Here is a 21,592-nt window from a genome sequence, read left to right as displayed (position 1 = left end):
CCCATGATCCCACTTTCAGAGCCCTTTTCTGGTGGGAGGCCTCCACCTTCAGGTCACATGACGAGTGTACTCAGGACAGCCCCAGTGGAGTTCCAGAGTCTCAACCTCTAGCCTAAAGCTCAAGAGGCCCAGGGCCAGCTCTACTTAATGCCCTACACAGTTCCCTGTGCCCAGTACAGCAGCTTTAGTCTCACTGGAGGCGTTAGCCATGCTTTCTTGGCTTTCTTTTCTCATTTTCTCTTCTATTTCTGGTATATTCAGGGTATCAGTGTGAAGTTACTAATATTTTGACATTGTATTTTACTCTGACAAAGAACAAAACAGTGACTGCCTCATCAAGAAGCATATGTGATAATCTGCAATCCTATCAAAGACACAGAGCTGAATGGTAAGGCCACCTGCGACTGCCCCATACTGCTCTGATCTCACCACACAAAAGCAGTGGCTCAGAGATGCCAACAGTTCACATACATAAATGAAACCAATTCAAGTACAAGAGCTCACAATTCCTTCATTACTAAAGCACTCTAGTTTTACTGAAAGCTGTGCCAAGTGTGTTAGCTGCCTAGTACTGCCACAATTAAATAGTGACACTCGCCTCTTCAACAAGCCACCCTCCTCCTCTAGTATGCTGTGCAGTGTAGTCCAGTTTCTTCTGATTTTGGTCTAGTTTCTTTCGGGCTCTCAAATTATGCTGGGTGTATAAGCACACAAGGGGTGTTTCTTTTAATCCAGCAGAGATGAGTAGGCTTGGAAGTACTGAGGTCAGAGGTAGGATAGTTCCTCACTGATGTGAAGATGTACCTGAGTAGCCACTAGCAGCTGGACAGTCCTAAGAAGGAGGCCTTGCAATTTCTCCTCACAGGCCTTCAATCATGAATCTGCATGTCAGCTGCACATAAGCATTAACTACATACACACTTAGAACACATTGCTACCTACCTTCTTTATCACCCCGGGCACTTCCCACAAGGAACCTGGACACCAAAGGTGTGCTTGATAAGGATAAACAGGTAGAAATGAAGACACTCTGAGTGGGTCTGATCCGCAGAAGGTGTCCCCACAATAAGCCGAAAGCAATCATCAGTAGTGTCATATAACAAGGTCCTTGTAAGGATATCTTCCACACCTTAAAGAGAATACAAGTATTCATGCACATTTCAGGGATAGCAGCCCATCTCTGAGCTAGAACCACAGAGTTCACACATTTATTGAGAACTGATCTTTCAGGAAGGAACTCAGAGCCTATACACCAAGCTAGTCTTGACAGAATAAATACTCATCCCAGGCTGAAATACATTCAGACACAGACATGTATACTATGCACAGTCATCTCACAGTATCCTGGAGATTAGCACAGGAACTCTACCAGATACTGAAATTCTCCAATGCTCAAAACTTTCTACAAAAAATGTGTAGTTGAGCTGGGTGTGGTGGCACACGTCTTTATTCCCAGCACTTAGGAGGCAGAGGCAGGAGGCAGAGGAAGGTGGATCTCTGTGAGATTGAGGACAGCATAGTTTACATAGCAGGCTCTAGGCCAGTTGGGTCTATAGGGAGACCCTCTCTCAAAAAGACCCCCCCAAAAAAGTGTAATATTTATGCATGCCCTCCTGTAGACTTTAAATCATCTCTAGATGACTTATAAGATTCATACAGCACAAATGCTATACAAATAGTTTTATTAGTTAGGGAATTAGTCACAGAGGAAAGTCTATTATGTGTTCAGTACAGACATACTTTTTCTGAATATGTTCAATCTACAGTTGGTTGAATCCATAAATGCAGAAGCCTCAAGTATGAAAGACTGCCTACAGGGCATTTACACATGGGATTCCTCTGTCTGTTCCATGTGTTATGTATATATACACACATAGAAAAAACTAAATCCTCAGAACAAATCCTGGAAGTACAGATTACCTTTTCCCAGTTTTATTTTATTTTATGTGTATAAGTGTATTGCCTGAATGTGTGTAAGTGCACCCATGTCATCCCATGTCATGCAATGCCTGTGGAGGAAAGAAGAGGGTGTTGGATCCACTGGAACTGGAGTTACAGATGGTTGTTAGCTGCCAAGTGGGTACTGAAATTCGAACCTAGGTCCTCTCTAAGAGTAGCCAGTGCTCTTAACTGCTGAGCCATCTCTCCAGCCCACCTTTTCCCATCTTTGGATGGAGACATGAAGACAAAGAGGTTAAGTGACTTGTGAAAGGCCACATGAACAATGAGTGTCAGAGCTTAGAAGCAAGCACAGGCAGTGTGGCTCCACATTTATTAGGTGCTCAATATATACTTCTCATGGTGCCAAATATGATGAGATACATGGAAGTTTTTTTTTTTTCCATGTTAAACTGACCAATTTATTGAACCAAAGACTTCCAATTATTCAAATAAAATCTGTACACCTTGGAAAGACAGGGCCTACCCAAGCCTTTCCCTTCTTGATACTGACTGACTTCCCAGGTACAGAGGGCTTAGAAGGTGACATGGGGCACGGAATCTGGGCCAAAGTACACATGGAAGTTTTAAACTCTAACCCTAGAGAGCTTTCAGCTCACTGAAGAAACACAATCAGAACTGTGTTTATAGAGATGGCTAACACATCAGCAACCTAAACTCATCCTATTCTGTCTTAAATGTTTGTTCATTTTTCTTGTTCATTTGTCCCTGCCACACACTCCCAATCAAGTTCATTGTTTCGTAGGCACCAGTCCTATAGTTCCAAGCCAGCCACTGAAAGTGGATAGGGCCAGGGTCAGGTAAGTGTGAAGTGGTAAAGAGGTGGCTGACAGACGCTTTACACAGAGCTAGCCTCATATGGCTCTCCCTCAGGTGCTTTGCAGTCTGGAAGCTTCCCTACCCCTGCTCTACTCTTGGGTAACAAGTCCATTCTTCTAGAATTGGGAAGGTGAACGTGCTCCTAAGCTTGTGGTTGAGATTTGACTACAGTCAGGTGAATGCTCACCTGGCCTCCCAAGTACCTGCTAGGCTGATGGGGGGGGTATCTCTAAGGTTTCCAACCATCAAGCCTACACACACATCATCTGAGTATTATAGAGGCCAATGACAGGTGACTGAGTCTAAGGTCTGCTTAGTTTCCTTTACCGTGTAGCTCAGACTGACCCAGAGGGAGGGAGGTTCATCCCCATAAAGGCTGCTCCCAAAATGTTCAGATGCCTTTCTCTCCTTCACATGCTTAGCAGTCAATGGTGCTCTAAAGCTAACTTGAATAGTAGTAGTAGTAGTGGTAGTAGTCTTCCTCCTCCTCCTCTTCCTCTGCTTTCTCTTCTTCCTCCTCTTTCCTCTTCTTTCAGTCTTTTTGAAACAAGGTCTCTCTGTAGCCCCAGCTGGCCTGGAACTTGCTATGTAGACCAGGCTAGTCTTGATCTCAGAGATCTGCCTTCCTCTGCCTCTGAGTGTTGGAACAAAAGGCATGCACCACCACACCCAGCTAAGTTCTTCTTAATATTCATATGTCAACACCAGTGGGACGGGGCTGTACCTCACACAGCCACTTGTGAGGCCAACCCTACGGCTCAGGGTTTGGAGCAGTTATTTCTGTGAGGGGTTAGCCCTTCTTTAGATTCTTGCCAACCCTCTAGGGGCCTGGAGTTTAAGATTGCTCTGTCACTCACTAGCTGTATATCCAAATAGACAATAGACTTTACAACTCTACTTTCCACATATGAAGGTTCAGTGAGACTGAAAGATCTCTGGGGTCCTCACCAGAATGGACCTTCTCTGGCCTCAGTATTTAGCACCTCCAGGGAAGCAGGGTGTGGAGGGCCCCAGGGGAAAACAAAGCAAGGAATGACTTGGGAACAAGTAGGTTCAGTCAGAAGTTCCCAGTCAGCATGGGATTCAGGATGCCATTGAAATGCAACCTACAGGCCTCCCCAGGTCAGACTAGAATCTATCCCTTATCTATTAGATACGGTTAGGACGCTCAGGCCAGCAAACCTTCAGCAGAGGCCCTAATCCCCAGGCATTTGGACCCCAGATTCACAGATTGTCTTAAGTTTCTGCTTCTTCTTTCCCAAGACACATCCTTCTGAAACTCCAAAGGCAAACCACAGGGCAGGCTGAGCCTGTGCCACTTGCTGCTGAGGGCCGAACACCACAGGTACACAGTAAGAACCTATGGGAAGTCTAGTAATACAGGAGAAGAAAATCTAACTCTGGCTCTCCATGACTAATAATCTATTCAGAAAGAGGTAGAAACTGATGAACTGTTAAGATGGAAAATTTGAACAGCAGTTCAAAGGCAGATGGCAGAGGCACATGCTCAGAATCCCAGCACTTGGAAGGGTGAGGTAGAATTTCTGAGTTCAAGGCCAGTCTAAGCTACACAGTAAGACATTGCCATAAAACACACAACATAACAGTTTAAGTCAAGTTCAAAGGAGGATGGTGAGGAAGGGCCTGATGGGTCCACAAACCCAGATTCAACAATTGGCAGAACAGACAGGACAGGAAGACTTCACCCTCCTCCACATTGGGCGCTGAGAAACTCTTCCAGATTCCAGTGTCTTTAGCTATTTCTCTAGTTCACTAAGGATACCCCCCCTCCCCGGGAAGTCAGAGTCCTGAGAGGGCTTCTAGCAGTTATTACTATTCTGGAAAGCCCTATGGACTGCTTTCCACCACACTCAAGCTACCTACACATTAGTCCTGCCAGTCTGAAGTGCTCACTCTCCTTACTTTAGGCTGCCCTAAAGTCCTCCCAGTTTATACCTGTGCAAGGAAAAATGAAAGATGGATAAAGTACTGAATAATGTGGTTTGCTAAGTAGGTACCATCTTTGCATTCCAAACCCAGGAACTGAAACAGTAAACAATCTGCATTCTCAGCAATGAGATTGCAGAGCCCAAGGCACATGCCCAGGTCTAGGTTGCCACCCAGCAAAAACAGGAGGGAGGCTGCTGGGCCACTAAATGAAGGCCCAACTGCAGATCTCCAGTCCAATATTATCTCCTCAGGTATATCACCACCCCAAGTATCCCCAATACACTCAGTTCCTTCAGGGCCTCCGTACCTCAGGTCCACTAAGGATAACCCCCCACCACCGAGAGACCATGATTAAAACTAGCACTGCTTTATAGTGCTTACAACTATGTTAGTAGTATGTCATAAAACATCATTTTACCATCACACTTTGAGTGCTGCAACAGAAAAAAAAAAAAAAAAAAAAACATGAAAATTTAATTTTAAAGACCAGGAAAAACTTTAATCCCCCCAAATTTTCACTGCACAGATGTCCAAGAAGGTAAAAGCCTGTTAAGGTCTTGTTGCTAGTTATAGGACAACAGAACTTTGCCCACCTTGCTTGCCCTAAATCACTGTTTGCACTGAATGTACTGAATAATAAAATCACAGACGAGCCTTCTGTACTAGGGGACAGAGATCGCACGTTTCCATGGAGCCTGCCCAAGATGGCATTTGTACTGGCTGGTCCTCTCCTACTCTAATGAAGCAGGACACTCGAAAGACCCCACCATCAAAACCTGTACCCCGATTCAACAAAGTGCAGAGGAAAATGAGGCTGCTTTTATTTAGAGTTTACAAATTAATGTGTGGGGTTTATGTTAAAAGAAGAACATGAAAAGATTAAAAGTCCCCGGATGATACGCTAACACAATTCAGAACACCTCAAGAAGTCTCTCTTAGTATGTCCCAGGCAGGCAGATCAGATGAACAGAGCTTGCAGCAGAAAAGAGACAAAAGATGAAAGGCACCAATGACAACTAGACCCCTCCAGGGAAGGATGCAGTGTGAAGACAAATGTCAGAAATCAGTGGTCACTCTTGGAAGCAAATACAAGACTTTAAAAGGAAAGTTAATTTTCCCCTAAAAAATAAAAAAGCAGGGCTTGAGAGATGGCTCAGTGGTTAAGAACACTGGTTGTTCTTACAGCAGACCTGGGTTCGAATCCCAGCACCCACATGGCAGCTAACAACTATCCATAATTCCAGTCCCAGGGGATCCGACAGCCTCTTCTGACCTCCGTGGGCATTGCACGACACAGATACACTTACCTACATGCAGGCAATACACACATACACATAAAATAAAAATAATAATAAAAAAAAAAATAAAAAAGCAGATAGCCAGGCATGGAGGCACATGACAGTAATGCCAGTACTTGGGAGGCAGTGGCAGGAAGACTGCCTCAAGTTCAAGGCTAACCTGGGCTACACAGCAAATACCAAGCTTTTCCAGGGATATGTAGGGGGACCCTGTCTCAAAAAACAAATAAAAAGACATACCATTACAGAAAATTTGGAAACACAGAGAAGGGTGCCACCATGGTACCCATGTGGTCATCCCCATGGGCTCCCAGAGTATGCTTGCTTACACTGTTATCATCATGCAGTACACACTTTTGTATTTTTAGAATGGGTCTTACTGTATGGAACTCAGGCTGGAACCCTCCTTCCCCAGCCTCCAAAATAGTTAGGATTACAGGTGCCCGCCACTGCACACACCTTCAGTTTTTCCTTAAGGGTAGTGCTGTAACAAATCCCTTCCTTTGTTTCTATACTCTAGTATTTTAGTAGCTGTATAACATGCCAAACAGTTGGATTACTGTTTAACCATTAGGCATTCAGATTACTTCTAACATTTTCTTTATTGATTTTTTTTTTTTGCAGCAGCAGCAGCAGGGAAAGGGGAGGCAGCAACTCATGCCACAGTGTATGTATATGGAAGTTGGAGGACAAGTGCAGAACTTCCACCATGTGGATTCTGGGAATCAAGCTCAGGTTGTCAGACCCTGTGGCAACTGTCTCTATCCCAAGGCATTTGACAGCTCATGCCTAGCTTTTTCATATAGGTTCTGGTCCCAGCATTTTACCAGCTGAGCTCTCTCTCCCCAGCCCTATGGGGAAATATTTTTAAACTTATTTGGTTCCTTCCTTTGACAGAGCTGTAAGAGAACTGCTGGGTCAAGGCTCCTGAGTGAAACTGTGAGCGTGCTCTTCACAAAGAGCACAACTGATTCTGTCTTGGTACCACACAATTCTTGAGGTTACTCAACAGTTACTAACTCTGCTGGTGGCTCAGCTTCACAAGCACGTGGACATAGTGACTGATTTTAATTTCCTTTATTTTTATTTATTTACTTATTTGTTTGTTTTAATATTAAGAGTGGGGCTTTTGTTTTGAGACAGAGTCTCATATATAGTTCAGGCTAGCCTTGAACTCACTATGTAGCCAAGACTGGCCTTGAACTCATGACCCTCCTGCTTCTACTTTCAAGTACAGGATTACAGGCATGTACAACCATGCCCAGCTTCCAACAGTATTCTACCCGGTCACCCCACCTTAAATCTTTAAGAGCTATTTTCCTCACTTGTGAAGTAAAACAAAAATATCAAATTCACTTCCATCTCAGAAATTTTCTTCTAGGGAAGCACAATGAATATTCAGCCCCTCTGGCATTTTACTTTCAGTTCCACACTCTTGGAGAGACCCATATATTAAAGTTCAAATATTCTCAGATCTTTGCTGGATCAGTTACTTGAAAATTTATGCCATATATTAAGTTTTAACTTCCTCAAATACATTTTCTAAAAATATATCAAACTAAAATGTCATTTTCTAAATTTTTAAAAATATTACTTGATAGCTAAGTTGCCAACAAATGCTAAAAGTGCATAAACTCAACCTTATGACACTGGGCTACTCACAGGCTACGACAGGGCATTGGTCCTTACCTTTCTCAGCTTTTCTGGGGAAAACTCTAAGCCAACAAGAAAAAGAGTAAAGAAGACCCCAAATTCTCCTAATGTTTCCACCTGTACAATAGACTGAAAAACAAGAAAACATATCCTTTAATTTTTCACTTACTAAGCATAGTTAACCAAATGAACAAGTACTAATATACAGAATATCTTCTAAGTCCCACCCCCCAAAGAACAGTATATGTATTTTTAAAAAAACAAATTCTGTGAATCTCCTTTATATCTGAGATCTTTTTGAATTCCTGATCTCTCTCTCTCTCTCTCTCACACACACACACACACACACACACACATGCACACACACATGCACACACACACATCCCTTTTCTTCATTAACCAGGGTAATATTTCTTTTCATTTTATTTTCTATTAAGAAGTAGTTGTGGGATGGGTGTGGTGGTGCATGCCTTTAATCCCAACACTCAGGAGGCAGAACAGACAGCTCTGTGGGATCAAGGCCAGCCTGGTCTATATGGGGAGTTCCAGGCTACAGGGAGACCCTGTTTCAAAAAACAAAATAAAAACATAAACAAACAGACAACAAAAACCAATAAGTACCTGTGGGGCAGTTCTTATGGACCCATTATGGACACGAGGTTTTCAGAAAAGCATAACCTCTCCTTTCCTTCTTCATATCTCTCTTCTAAGCATGCATTCCCTAATGCTTTGGGTTGTCCTAACATCTAGCATGTCTTTATTTTTTTCTCTAAAGCTCCCTTTTCCTCCCTGCCATGTGGCTACCAGTCTACATGTGTCTGTCTGATCCCCATGGTGGCTCTAAACAGGCACAGCTTCATGGCTTTTTCCTTTTTCCCCTCCATTCTCAAGGCCACTGCTGAGATTTATAGCTTGCCTACTCTGAGGATTTTTCCTTAAATTCTAATAAAATTATCCCAAAGCTTAAATCAATCAATCTGCCAATCAATCAATCAGCCAGATATGAGGTCCACTGTCTTTCAAGTTCACTGCCACTTTTGTCTTCATTAGCTCCTTCAGCCTTCTCCGGGAATACGGAGGCATCAGACCTGAGTTTAATGCTTCAACAATTCACACTGACTTTTTGTTTGAATCTGAGTATGTCTAAGAAGAAAGATTTTTTTCATGAAGTGAATTTTCACATTTGGCCACATCCTAGAGAGACTTTGATATATAGGGTTCATATGTCTTTTAACTTGTTTTTAATGCTGCCGTATTAGATAAAAATAAACAGTATAATATATTTACAGGTTAATTTTTTTAATGTTCATATGGTACAGGTGTACCTTTCACTTTCACCTTCCTTAGCTGCTTTATTTTTACTGCATCTCTTTTTCACAATACTTTTGTTTGGGCACCATAAGTAAGTCTTTGTCTTTTAATAGAGGAATTTATTCTACTTACTTTTACTGTTATGCCAAGTGTTTGCTCTTATTTCTTTGACATCCTTAACAGTTACTTTCATTTTCCTTTTATTTCTCTTCCCTTTTCTTAGTTCATCTCTATGATGTCAAAACAACATTCTTAAGGGGTTGGAGAGATGGCTCGGTGGCAAAGAACACTGGCTGCTCTTGCAGAAGACCGGGTTCGATTCCCAGCACCCATATGGCAGCTAACAACTGTCCATAACTCCAGGACAGTTGTTAAGACACAGGGAATCCAACATCTTATTCTGACCTCTGCAGACATTACATGAAACAGGCACATGTACACACATGTAGGCAATATACTCATACACATTAATAAGATCAGAATATTTGCAGTACCCAGGTGTGTGTGTGGCCCAGTTATTTTGACTCAACTGTTTGTTTGTGAGCTATCTCTGCTTCTGTGTGTCCACTTTTACCCTCAACATTCTGTTTAGGAGAGGGATGAAGGAGGGGGCTTTTTACCTAAATCTTATTATACTGTTCTAGTCATGTGGAAATGTCTAGTTAGAAAGTGAAGCTTGAGCAGAGTTCATTGTATGCCACTGAGCCTATGAGGCGTTCATGGGGTGTAAGAGCTTCCTCCACATCAGGTTAATTGCTCCCTGGAAGGCTCAAGGTTTATCGCCTGAGGAAGCTAGGTAGACAGCTCTTTGCTTGGTCAAATACCATTGGTTGTTAAGAACAGTCAGACTTCAGCCTGGGGAAATCACTGGAGTTCTTCTGACCTGGTTCAAGGATTACTGACTACAGCATCCTACGGGTTCCCAGTCCACTGCCTCTTTCTACCCCTCAGGGTGCCTCAGTGATGTGAGGTACTGTCCACCTGCTCATTCCTTCCATGATGAACTCATAGCACTCACTCTGAGTATCCTCTTTCAGTTGTGCCCACCTGAGTGTATTCAGTTCACACACCTTAAAATGCTAGGATAGGAAGCAGCAACCTATTCTATAAATGACCTCAAGCTCCACTCTTGAGGCCAAGGCTTCAACCAGCTTCCTAAGCAGTAGGAACTGCTTAAAACTACACAGAGACCAGCATTTCTAGTTGCTTCAGTGCTGGAATGGTGATCTGGATATCCAGGCCATCATATCACCAGAAATGCAATCTTTAACATAAATATAAAGAGACAGAAAGGGCTGTTGTCAAGCCACCCCTCATCAAAGAATGCAACATTCCCATGGATTAAAGGATGCTTCAAGGACCATGGCATGTAAAACACAGGCATCTTTACTGACTCAAGCTCCCATCTGTTTAGTCTTCATCATGCTTCTTTTGCATCCTATTAGACAGACACTAAACATGCTATTCTTACCTTAATACTGTTTAGTCCTGAAGGCCCCAGAAGCACACCACAGATGATATACCCAAACATTGTAGGCAATCCTATTGTTGTGCACAGCCAGCCACAAGGTAAGGATAGCATTCCTATGGTCACGATATCCTAACACAGAACAAGTAATAAGCACAAAGTGATTGACTGGGAAGGTGGAATGGGACAGAGGTCCCCAATTTCATCTCACTGCTTAGGAATGAAGAGCAGACAAGGAAACCAAGAAGACAAATTCTCACAACTACTGTGTCCCACACAGAAGTCAGGAACCTTAAGATGTGCTCTGGGAGATAAAGCTCATTCCTGAAAGAACCTGTTTAAGCTCTTTAAAAGAATTTTATAACTCTTGAGTACCTGAATTCCATTGAGTTTTCTGGTCCTGAGGCCCTCAGAGCTTGTGTGCTAACTGTAATTCATGTACCTTCACCACCAGACTTCTCACTTTAATAACTGATGCAGTAAGATTCAGCATGGTGTGGAAACCTGAGTGAGACTTCAGACAAGATTATCTACATGGTCTCAAGTATTACCCAGAAATCATTTATTCATTACCAAAGGAGGGAGAAAGGATACTTCAGAGAGGAGCCCCCTGTCCTTCACGGAGGACACTCATGACCTCATTATACCGAAGCAGCCCTCTGAGTCTGTTCCAGTCATAACCAAGGATGGCAACACCTGACATGAACTTGGGTCTCAAAGGACTGCACTTTGAAGGAGCCCCTGGATAGCCTGTTTTCCTCTCTTCACCCAAAGTCTCTCTCTTATTTCTGTTCCTTTATTGAGTTCTGCTGAAGACCCTACCAGGTGTCCCTAAAGGGCTGCACTGGCCACTCCTCCATGTCAGCTACTCTAGAGTACTCATGATGAACTAGACCAGTTTCCTGGCAGGACACAGACATGCACTGCCCCCATCTGGAACATTCTACCCCATGCCCAAATGAAGCTGTGCAGGAACCCTTAGTCACAACTCCTCTACCTTATAAGGGTTTCTATTTTAGTGAAAATAGTTTTTTACTTTATTTTATTTTCTTATGTTGCTCAGGCTGACCTCTAGTTCCCACACTTAAGTGATCCTCCTGCCTCAGCTTCCTCTGAAAATTGCTTTTAGATAGCTTTAATCTCACACAGTAATTTCCAAATTCAGAAAATCTTTCAAATTCTCAAAAGCAGAATTCAACCTCACTTTAAAGTTTAGTTAATATAAGGTTTTCTGTTAGAAAAAGAAATTAAAAATTGAGAGAGGCCATTTAAAAGCCAAGCGTGGTACTGCAAACTGTAATCATAGCACTTAGGAGGCCGAGACAGAAGGACTGCTAAGAATTCAAGGCCAGCTTGTACTATACAGTGAGTTTAGGCCAGCCTGGGCTACATAGCAAGAGCCTGTCTCAATAAAACAAAACAAAAAAGGCTTTTCAAAGCAGGGAAGTGAGAGCTCCACCAGAGCCTCTGACAGCAACCAAGGCTGGCGCCCAAACTGAGGCAGGAGATACTGCCCAGCCTTGCTGACCACCCCCAGGAAATGAAGGCTGACAGCTACAGCTTGCCTTTATGAAGTGGTGGTCTGCGCGTGGGATAGTTGAATCTCTGGGCTTGGTTAGGATATACTGGTTGTTCTGGGAGTCGATCAGCATACTAAGGCCCAGACCATCCTCCACTTCCCGCTTTGTGATATTCTGTTTGGAACTGGCTTCCTCTTCCTCTACCCTTAAAACTGCCTCAAAGTTGACCCCTTTGACCTGTAAGAATAACCAGTGTTAAGCAATTAGAATCAGATGCTTTCATATTAATGTTTAAAGAGTAAAGACCAAAAAGAATGACAGAAATGTTTTAGCACTTTCTGACAAGATTAGTAGTAGCTAAGTCTAATGCCCAGGCTTTAATCATAGTCAAAGGAGTTTAAGGCATAAGGATCCCAAGTTCAAGACATACCTGGGCTCTAGAATGAATTCAAGGATAGCGTAAGCAACTTGGTATCACAATGAAAAACATAGGAGCTCTTCTCTGATCCAGAACCACTTAATCAAGGACTCTGTCCTTCCCCCTGTTCTATCGTCTCCCCTGTCTACTCGTACTCTAACTTGTTATTCCATAACCTTTTGTAGATCCACCAAAGACCCACAGTTCTTGGTATCAGTATCAATTTTCCCTTATCATCTTAACATATGACAAGTGAGCAGACTGAGAATTCTATTTCTCATATAAGACTCTCTTTTGCAGAGTTTAGCAGAATCCCCGGGAGACAAGTGCTGAAAGCTAACCACCCAAACTTCCTTGGGACCAGAGTCCCAACCATGATGAGTGGCAAAGGTAGGGACTAGAGATCAGCAACCACATAGGAGTGGTTATAGTTGTTCCAGGACATAAAAAAGTTGAATAGCGAGCTTACTTCTGAAGACCCAGTCAAACTATTTCTGATGTGACACAGAAGCTTATCCTCATTCTGAATCTCACTAAGACACACGTGAACAGCTGCCAGGGCCCATGCTTGTCAGAACAGTTTGGCAGGTGGAGGGAGTCCCTCTGGAGTACTGCTTACTGATTTATTGTCATCGAAGGCATGCTCCTCTATCTCCTCCTCCAAACGGTCTGCAGCCTTCCTCACATCTTCGAGAATCTCATCAAGCATGGACAGACTCTTGTTTTGGTGCTGCATGTTTTTAAGGGCTTCCACTTGATGTTTTTCTGCAGCAAGAAGCTCCACATATTCTGTCTCTTCCTGTTCATTTGTAAGAAATGAAGATTTATTAAGGAATAGATTAGGATATAACTTCCTCACATCTACTCAAGGTCCTGATCTGCATTAGACCCATGAGAAGTTCTCTAGGTCAATGGGTGACAGGTTCAACTCCCCTCTACCCAGCAGGGGGAGTCAAGAGTCCTAAACTGTTCAAACATGTAGCACTTAGAAAAATGTGCAGGACCAGTCGCTTGCATACACACCAAAGGGAGCATTGTACTGTAACAGGCCCACCACCCCGAAGGTCCTCTGTTCACACAAAACCATGTGCTGAGCAGAGCAGTGCTGGGAGCAGTGCTGCCATGCATGGGGCACAGGTGCACATGAATATTTAGCTACTTTCTGAATTTCTAGGTAAGATAGAGTCCAATCCTGGTTACAAAGGCGTACTTCACAAAAACGTGGAGTCAGCACTGATTACTTGGGAAACTTGTAGATTGTGATGGTAACAAAATTTAATAAATGTACTTTATATATTTTACATAAATTGTATTTGATTTAAAACCTTACTCATGGGCTGAAGAGATAGCTCAGCGGTTAAAAACACTAGTTGTTCTTGCTGAAGACCTGGGTTCAAATCCCAGCACCCACATGGCAGCCCACAACTGTCCTAACTCCAGTTCCAGGGGATCTGAAAGCCTCTTCTGTCCTCCACCAGCACTGCATGACACAGGTGCACTTACCTACACACAGGCAATACATGCATACACATAAAATAAAAAAAAAAAAAACGCCTTACTCATGGGCCGAGTTGGGCGGGGGGCAGCGCATGCCTTTAATCCCAGCAGAGGCAGGGAGATCTCTATGAGATCCCTGGTCTCCATAGTGAGTTCTAAGCCATCTGGGGCTACAGGGAGACTGTCTCAAAAAACAAAAACAAACAAAAAACCTTACTCACATATTTACACACTCAGGTGTGGGTTTTGGCTGAGACAGAGCAGTGGCAGCCAGTACCTAGACAAATCCAAGACCCCTAACACCTTCTTGATGCCTCTAACACAGCTGCCATCACCACACTGGAGAACCTCATATCCTTGAGGTGGAAATGATGCCAACTTGGAGTATGTTTTTTAAAATATATTTTTTATTATTATTTTTATTTTATGAGTATATTGCCTGCATATATGTGAGGGCACCTGTGTCGTGCAATGCCGCAGAGGTCAGAAGATGGTGTCGGACTGACCTGGAACTGGAGTTAAGGACGGTTCATAGCCGCCATGTAGGTGCTGGAAATTGAACCCAGGTCCTCTGCAAGAGCAGTCAGTGCTCTTAACTGCTGAGCTATCTCTCCAGCCCCCTGGAGTATGTTTTGATGTTGTATAGTCTGCATGTTTGGACTTACGGTACTGAAATTCATGTTTATCTTTTGTTTTATCACACAGGTCTGGATTCCACTATAGATCCTTATTTAAAATCCAGGTCTTAATCCCTCTACCATCCAAAGGGTCTTTAAGACTGTGAATCTGGCTGAGCATGGTGGTGCATGCCTTTAATCCCAGCACTCTGGAGGCAGAGGCAGGTGGATCTCTGTAAATTCGAGGCTAGTCTAGTCTACATAGCAAGTTCCAGGGAATCTGTTAAAGATGGAGCCTGGTCTGTTTCTAGTACCCAAAACAGTCAGAAGGATTCACACAATTAGCATGGGCAGTATGACTGAATCAGCTACTGAAAGCCTTGATTTAACATATTTCCCATATTTTGGTAATAAAAACTTAAGACATCTGTATTCTCTATGTTTAAGCCATGTAGTAGCACTGTAGGTTTTTTCTATGAAGATAAGTGATGCTTTATTTGTGGTGCCTGGCATATGAGAGTGCTAGGATTACTTTAAAAATGCCACATCTGGGGCTGGAGAAAAGGCTCAGTGGTTAAGAGCACTGGCTTCTCTTGCAGAACACCTAGGTTTGAATCCCAGCACCCACATGGTGACTAACAACCATCTGTAACTCTAATTCCAAGGGATCTGACACCCTCTTCTGTCCTCCACAGGCACTGCGCGGACACAGGTGTACTTACATACAGGCAGACATAACACTCATACACACAAAATAAAATTAAAAAAAAAAAATTCTTTTTTTGGTCTTTCTGAGACAGGGTCTCTCTGTAGCCCCAGCTGGTCTGGAACTCACTATGTAGACCAGGCTTGCCTTGAACGCATAGAGATCTGTCTGCCTCTGCCTCTCAAGTGCTGGGATTAAAGGTGTACGCCACCACGCCCAGCTTAATAAAAAAATTTTGTTTTCTATTATTTTTATAATAAATTTTTTTTTTTTTAAAGTCACATCTGGGGGCTGGAGAGATGGTTCAGCAGTTAAGAGCACTCATTGCTCTTGCAGAGGGCCCAAGTTCACTGGAGAGATGGTTCAGCAGTTAAGAGCACTGATTGCTCTTGCAGAGGGCCCAAGTTAGATTCCCAGCACCCACATGGCAGCTAACAACTATCGGTAACTCCAGTTCCAGGGGATCTGACACCTTCTTCTGACTTCCATGGGCATTGCATGACATGGGTGCACTTACACACATGTAGGCAATACACTCATACACATAAAAAAAAAAAAAAGTCACATCTGGACAAACAAGAGGGCAGAGCAGGTAAATGTGCTTGCCATCAAACCTGATGGCCTAAGTACAATTCCCACACGGTTGAAGGAAAGAACCAACCTCCCCAAGTTGTCTTCTAACCTCCACCTGTACACTGCACACACACACACACACACACACACACACACAAACACGCACACGCACACACACACACAGACACACAAACACACACACAGCCCTTCAAAATAAAAAATTTCAAAGAAAACCATGTCTGATACAATAGCGGTTTCTTCTGGTCATTTCTAAAGTACACTTTGGGGGCTGGAGAGATAGCTCAGCAGTTAAGAACACTAGTTGTTCTTGCAGAAGACCCGGGTTCGAATCCCAGCACCCACATGGCAGCTAACAATGGGATCTACAGCCTCTTCTGACCTCTGTGGGCATTGCACGACACAGGTGCACTGACCTACATGCAGGCAATACATGCATACACATAAAATAAAAAAAAAGGTATACTTTGGTTCAAAGTCCTGTCTTTAAATGTAGACGTATGTTTAAATAAATGTGTGTGTGTGTGTGTGTGTGTGTTTTGGGTTTTTGTTTTGTTTTGTTTTTGAGACAGGGCCTCCCTGTAGCCCTAGTTAGCTTGGAACTTGCTATGTAGACCAGGCTGGCCTTGATCTCAGAGATACACCTACTGGGATTAAAGATGTGTACCACTGGGCCTGGTCGCACACACACACACACGTGTGTGTGTGTGTGTGTGTGTGTGTGTGTGTGTTAAAATTAACTTTAATATATTTTGCTTTCAGTATATGGATAGTGAAGAAAGCGAAACCATATCAAAAGGAATTCCTGTCAGGAATTCAACAAAACACTGAAGTTGCAAATGTAGCACATGTCATTTAAGTACAGACAGCACTATGTTCTAAGAAATGGGTCATTAGAAGATGGTACATGTGTAGTTTACATTGTGCCTATAAAAACTAAGACTGTTGGGAAGCCATGGGGCAAGACAACCTCCTGGGCCTGCCATCACCTGCGCAGCCTGGTGCTGGCCAGAACATCATCATACACACAGCTGCATATTTATTTCCACATCTGTCAGTCTGAGTTCAGCACTAGGATTTACATGACAAAGGTGCGTTCCTTCTAGAAGTGATGGCAGTACCAGGCTGCAGGAAAGGTACTCCTTCCTGCCAGACTTCCTAATCTTGTGTCCACAACCCCTATCCGGACAGATCCCCTGACAGGATAGGCCCCTTCATACCAGATTGATGGCTGACCTTAATGGCGGCCTCCCTCAAGGCCTCCAGCCGCTGCTTGCTGCTTTCCTTCATGTTGACCACGTCTCTGTAATCCCCCTGTAGGGCTCTCTGCAGTCCATAGATGGCCTGAAAGACTGAATTTTCACTTTCATTTAGCTCCTTCTGGAAAATTTCAAAGGTGTGCACCTGGAACAGCTTTTCTTCATCTGACAGACCAGCATCCTTCTCCACTGCTCTGATGGCATTTTTCAGTTTGTTCAGAACCACATTCTTCTGCCGAAGGAGCCCTGTGAGCCTCCTGCAGCTGTCCAGAACCCATTGCTTCCTTTGAATGGCAGTGGCACCCTTCCCACGGTGTAACTTGATTGCATGTTTTGCCACCTCCTCGTGCTCAGCAGCGCTCACTAGCACGTGAAGGAATGGGAGTAGCATCCAGAAGAGACTCTCATCTAGTACCTTCATGGTCCAAGGACAAGGAGCGGGGTGCAGTGGTCCAGAGACTTCTGCTACAGTCAGCTTGCATTTTAGACACACATTTTCAACTGAAAAACAAATACAATATTACATCAACGTCTGATCTGCTGATTATACATTAACACAAATATTCAATGTTAAAGAACCCTAAGTAATGGTTAAAGGAGCTACATCTGATTTGAAGGCAATTAAAAACAGCCTCTCCAGGTATGGTAGCACATGTCTGTAATCCCAACACTCAGGAGGTGCAGAGAGAAGGATCAAGAGTTCAAGGCCAATCTTGACAACACAGCAAACAACTTGAAAGCCAGTCTGGGCTATATTAGATCTTGTCTCAAAAACAAAACAATAACAAAGTAAAACAATAAGTAAAAGATAGACAGTTTCTACCATGCACAAAAGACAAAAGCCTATTCTGCCAAAGAGGAGCCACATGGACAAAAGCCAGTAGAAAACTTCCAGCACATGGCGAGCCACTGGGTGGCCAAACTCAGGAATATTCAGGAAATACCTTCTGGGATGCTGAGTGGCATGTTCTGCCACTCTGCTTGCTTTCCAAAACCATATGGACTACTGCCAATTTTCCAAAGTCAGCCACAGTTAAGACATCAGGATAAAAATACTTACAAAAATATGAGCATATGCAGAACTCTAGGGCTTTATCAAATATTTGAACCTTTTCTATCAGTGAAATTCAGGCTCATTCTCTTTTCCTGTTTTTAGACCTATAACACCACATATGTCTGGTAAGAACAGCAAGAGAACTGCTTTTGGAAGTCTCATTTTGGGGAGTAAGGGAGGTCCTGGTGCCAGCAGGGTGCCAGCTGCAGTTGAGGTACCTAGAGGACACTGCCCAAGGCAGGCAAGAGCACTGATTGTTTGAGAAGCTGGTGGCAACAGTGCTCAGTAAAGGTCACTAAGGAAGAATGATCTCAGAGGTTGAAAAACATACTGAGGAAGAAACGAAGATCAGAGAGGTCAAGTAAATTACCTCTAGGAGTTACCCGTGGAATCTATTGACCATGGAGCCCCTGGTCATGAAGAGTGACGCCCAAAAAACAAAATACACCATCTGCACAGGATTTGCAGCTTAAAGGAAACTGCAGAACACTGATGTGTCCTACCTAATTTCTTAACACAGCTCCAACTGACTATCATGCCCAGACCTCCTCAACCCAGAAACATACCAGTATTTCATCTCCCTGGGACTCCACCTCCTAAAGCGTACATGTGTGCATGTGTATTCTGATTTTACTGCTAACCCCAATTCTAATATATTTCATGTAGTTTTCCAGGCAAAGCAGGCTAGGTCTAACAAAAATAAGAGGCGGCATTTCTAGACACTGCATTCTGACCAAACCAGGAAGGGAAAGCCAACAGATTAAGACTAACAAAAACGAACATGAGAACTCAAAAAGCCTTGAGCAGATCACTTAGTGAGGGCTACAGATGTGTGCCTGAACAGTGGACCTAAAAATAATACTGTGATGCAAGAGGCTAGTATAGTCACTGTGGTCAGAATGACAATGAAAAGTCACCAAGAACTGACAATATTCTGGCTAAAAATGAGGTGTTGGATTTGAGTAGGGCTTGAGAGATAGGTGTGCTAAGGCTGGCTGGGGACAGTACCTGGCTCACCTCCTAGAAGGAAGAGAAAGGAGAGCATGCTGCCATAGTGGCTTTACCTTATGCCAGTACCAACACAACTTCACCCACAGAAGTTACCGCCTCAAAAGCAAACATCATTTCCTCCTACATGGCAATACACTGGATCTGCTATCTCAGGACCTCCTTCTGTGACTAAGCCTCTCCTGTTACCTGGGAAGCATACACCCTATTGAGAAGGCCATACTAAGAAAGACACTCCATTCCAGCTCCTTTGTTTATGCTTCTCGTCTTCCCCCAAATCTCCAAATGGGGAATATTTTATGGGCCTCATGCTTCAGAAGATCACTGGGAACAGTCTGAATGAGAATGGCACACTATACTCATTTCTGCCTCCTTCCTCAACCTGGGTCCTGAAAGACGATATCTCATACCTGAGTGCCCTAGCTTGTTTCTCCATTGCTGTGACCAAACACTCTGACCACTACCAACTTGGGGAGGAAAGGGTTTATTTGTCTTACATCTCCCAGGTCAAAGTTCATCCAGGAGTCCAAGGAAGGAACTCAGGGCAAAAACCTGGAGGCAGGAGCTGGAGCACAGGACATGGAGGATTGCTGCTTACTGACTTGCTCCCTTGACCTCTGCTCAGCCTGCTTTCTTATAAAACACAGGCTCACCTGCCCAGGGGTGGCACCACCCACAGTGGGCTGGGCCCTCCCACATCACTCAACAATCAAGAAGATGCCCCACAGACATGGCCACAGGCCAGTCCTATGGAGGCAGTTCCCCAATTGAGGCTCCCTCAACCCAGGTGTGTCAAGTTGACACTAAAGCTATCCAGCATACTGAGGGAGCTGTTAATTTTTGACATCTCTTGAGGATTCAGTTGGGGTGACACTATTTCCATGAAATGTGTTCAGAACATAAACACAATACTGAAATTATTTAGTACCTTAAAATATAAACCACTCGTTTTCCATAAGCTCATTTTATTTTTACCTTCAAAATCTTACAGTGACGCCTCAGTGGTTAACAGCACTACCTAATCTTGCAGAGGACCTGGGTTCAGTTCCCAGCACCCACATGGTAGCTAACAACCATCTGTAACTCCAGTTCCAGGGGAACCGACACCCTCTTCTGACCTCCACAAGCATTGGGCAACACAGATACACTTACTTACATGCAGGCAATAACCTCATACACATAAAAATAACAACAATGGGGGGGGTGCATCTAGGGAAGGGCATGTAAATATGGTTAAAGTATGTATGCAACCCACAAAAATTCAATAAACATATACATTGCAAAAAATAAATAAAATAGTTTTAAAAATCCCACAGATACTGGGTCTACATAGCAAGTTCCAGGGCAGCTGGGGCTGTGGGAAGACCCTGTCTCAAAAAGAAAAAGAAGAAGAAAAACAAAAAAAAAAATCCCACAAGCTACTAAATTATTAGTTTTGGTTTTGTTGTTGTTTTGAGACAGGGTCTCCCTGTTGTCCCAGCTGGCCTAGAACTCACTATGTAGACTGTGCTGGCCTCAGTGTCACAGAGATCTGCCTGCCTATGCCTCCCAAGTGCTAGGATTAAAGACATACACTACCACACCTAGCTCTATAATACAGTTTTTGAGAAAATTAGCAAACATTTTTAGTTTTTTTTTTTGGTCTTTTTGAGACAGGGTCTCTCTGTAGCCCCAGCTGTCCTGGAACTCACTATGTAGACCAGGCCGGCCTTGAGCTCACAGAGAGGCAAGGCTTGCCTCTGCCTCCCGAGTGCTGGGATTAAAGGCGTGTGCTACCACGCCCAGCTATTTTGTTATTTTTAATTATTAAAAAAGACACTGATCCTAGATGTAATGGTGCACAATTGTAATTCCAACACTCAGGAGGCTAAGACAGGAAAATCATGAGTTCAAGGTCACCATGGACAACATAGTAAGTTTTAGGTCAGCCTGGGCCACATAAAAAGACCATGGCTTCAGAAAAAGGTGAGGGGGGGGAAGGGGAGGGGGTGGGAGGAAGAAGGAGGGGGGAGGAGGAAGAGGAAAGACACTTTGGATATCTGTAATGTTGAATAGACATATACAACTTCGATAGGCTCAAGGTTGACCAAAGAGATCCTCCAAAGGTCACATAGTGTACAATTCCACTTAATGTTCTCAAAATGACAACACAGAGACATCAGTTGGATGACTGGTCATCAATGTGAGAAGCGAGAAGAGGTGGCTGTGGCTGTTAAAAGGAACAGGAGGGATCCCCTAGAGATGGACAGGTCTAGAGCAGCGAGGGTGGGGGGGGTGCTCATACACTCACTCACCCAGGGCAATCTGAACTCTCAACCCCAGACTCTACTGAGGACAACTTCCTGCTTATACACAGGTATACAAAGCCCAGCAATTAAGTGCTGTTCCTGAAGAAAGCAACTGAAGGGTCTACTCCATCTGAATTCTCTGTATTAGTCTTAACAACTGCACATGACTCTACAGT

At 43.6% G+C, this 21,592-nt stretch overlaps 1 protein-coding gene across 8 annotated transcripts in view; it reads right to left on the bottom strand.

Annotated features, from left to right (window-relative positions):
- The window catches only part of Tmco3 (transmembrane and coiled-coil domains 3), a 49,095-nt gene that overhangs the window by 24,814 nt on the left and 2,689 nt on the right, over positions 1 to 21,592 (bottom strand). For 6 of the 8 annotated variants that reach the window (XM_029553720.1, XM_008848431.3, XM_008848432.3 and 3 more), the window contains exons 2-7: positions 17,044 to 17,567; positions 13,016 to 13,195; positions 12,024 to 12,215; positions 10,462 to 10,590; positions 7,716 to 7,808; positions 943 to 1,129 (exon numbers count right to left, since the gene is read on the bottom strand). In XM_029553720.1, coding sequence (XP_029409580.1) covers positions 943 to 1,129; positions 7,716 to 7,808; positions 10,462 to 10,590; positions 12,024 to 12,215; positions 13,016 to 13,195; positions 17,044 to 17,487 — 1,225 coding nt within the window. In that variant the 5' untranslated portion in view covers positions 17,488 to 17,567. The remainder of the gene's footprint in view (positions 1 to 942; positions 1,130 to 7,715; positions 7,809 to 10,461; positions 10,591 to 12,023; positions 12,216 to 13,015; positions 13,196 to 17,043; positions 17,568 to 21,592) is intronic. The other 2 variants (XM_029553721.1, XM_029553722.1) reach the window with 1 other exon arrangement.

The sequence above is a fragment of the Nannospalax galili genome, unplaced genomic scaffold (assembly GCF_000622305.1).
Source record: "Nannospalax galili isolate Female #2095 unplaced genomic scaffold, S.galili_v1.0 scaffold744, whole genome shotgun sequence".
NCBI classification, from domain to species: Eukaryota; Metazoa; Chordata; class Mammalia; order Rodentia; family Spalacidae; genus Nannospalax; species Nannospalax galili.
This window is presented reverse-complemented; position numbering and strand designations above follow the sequence as displayed.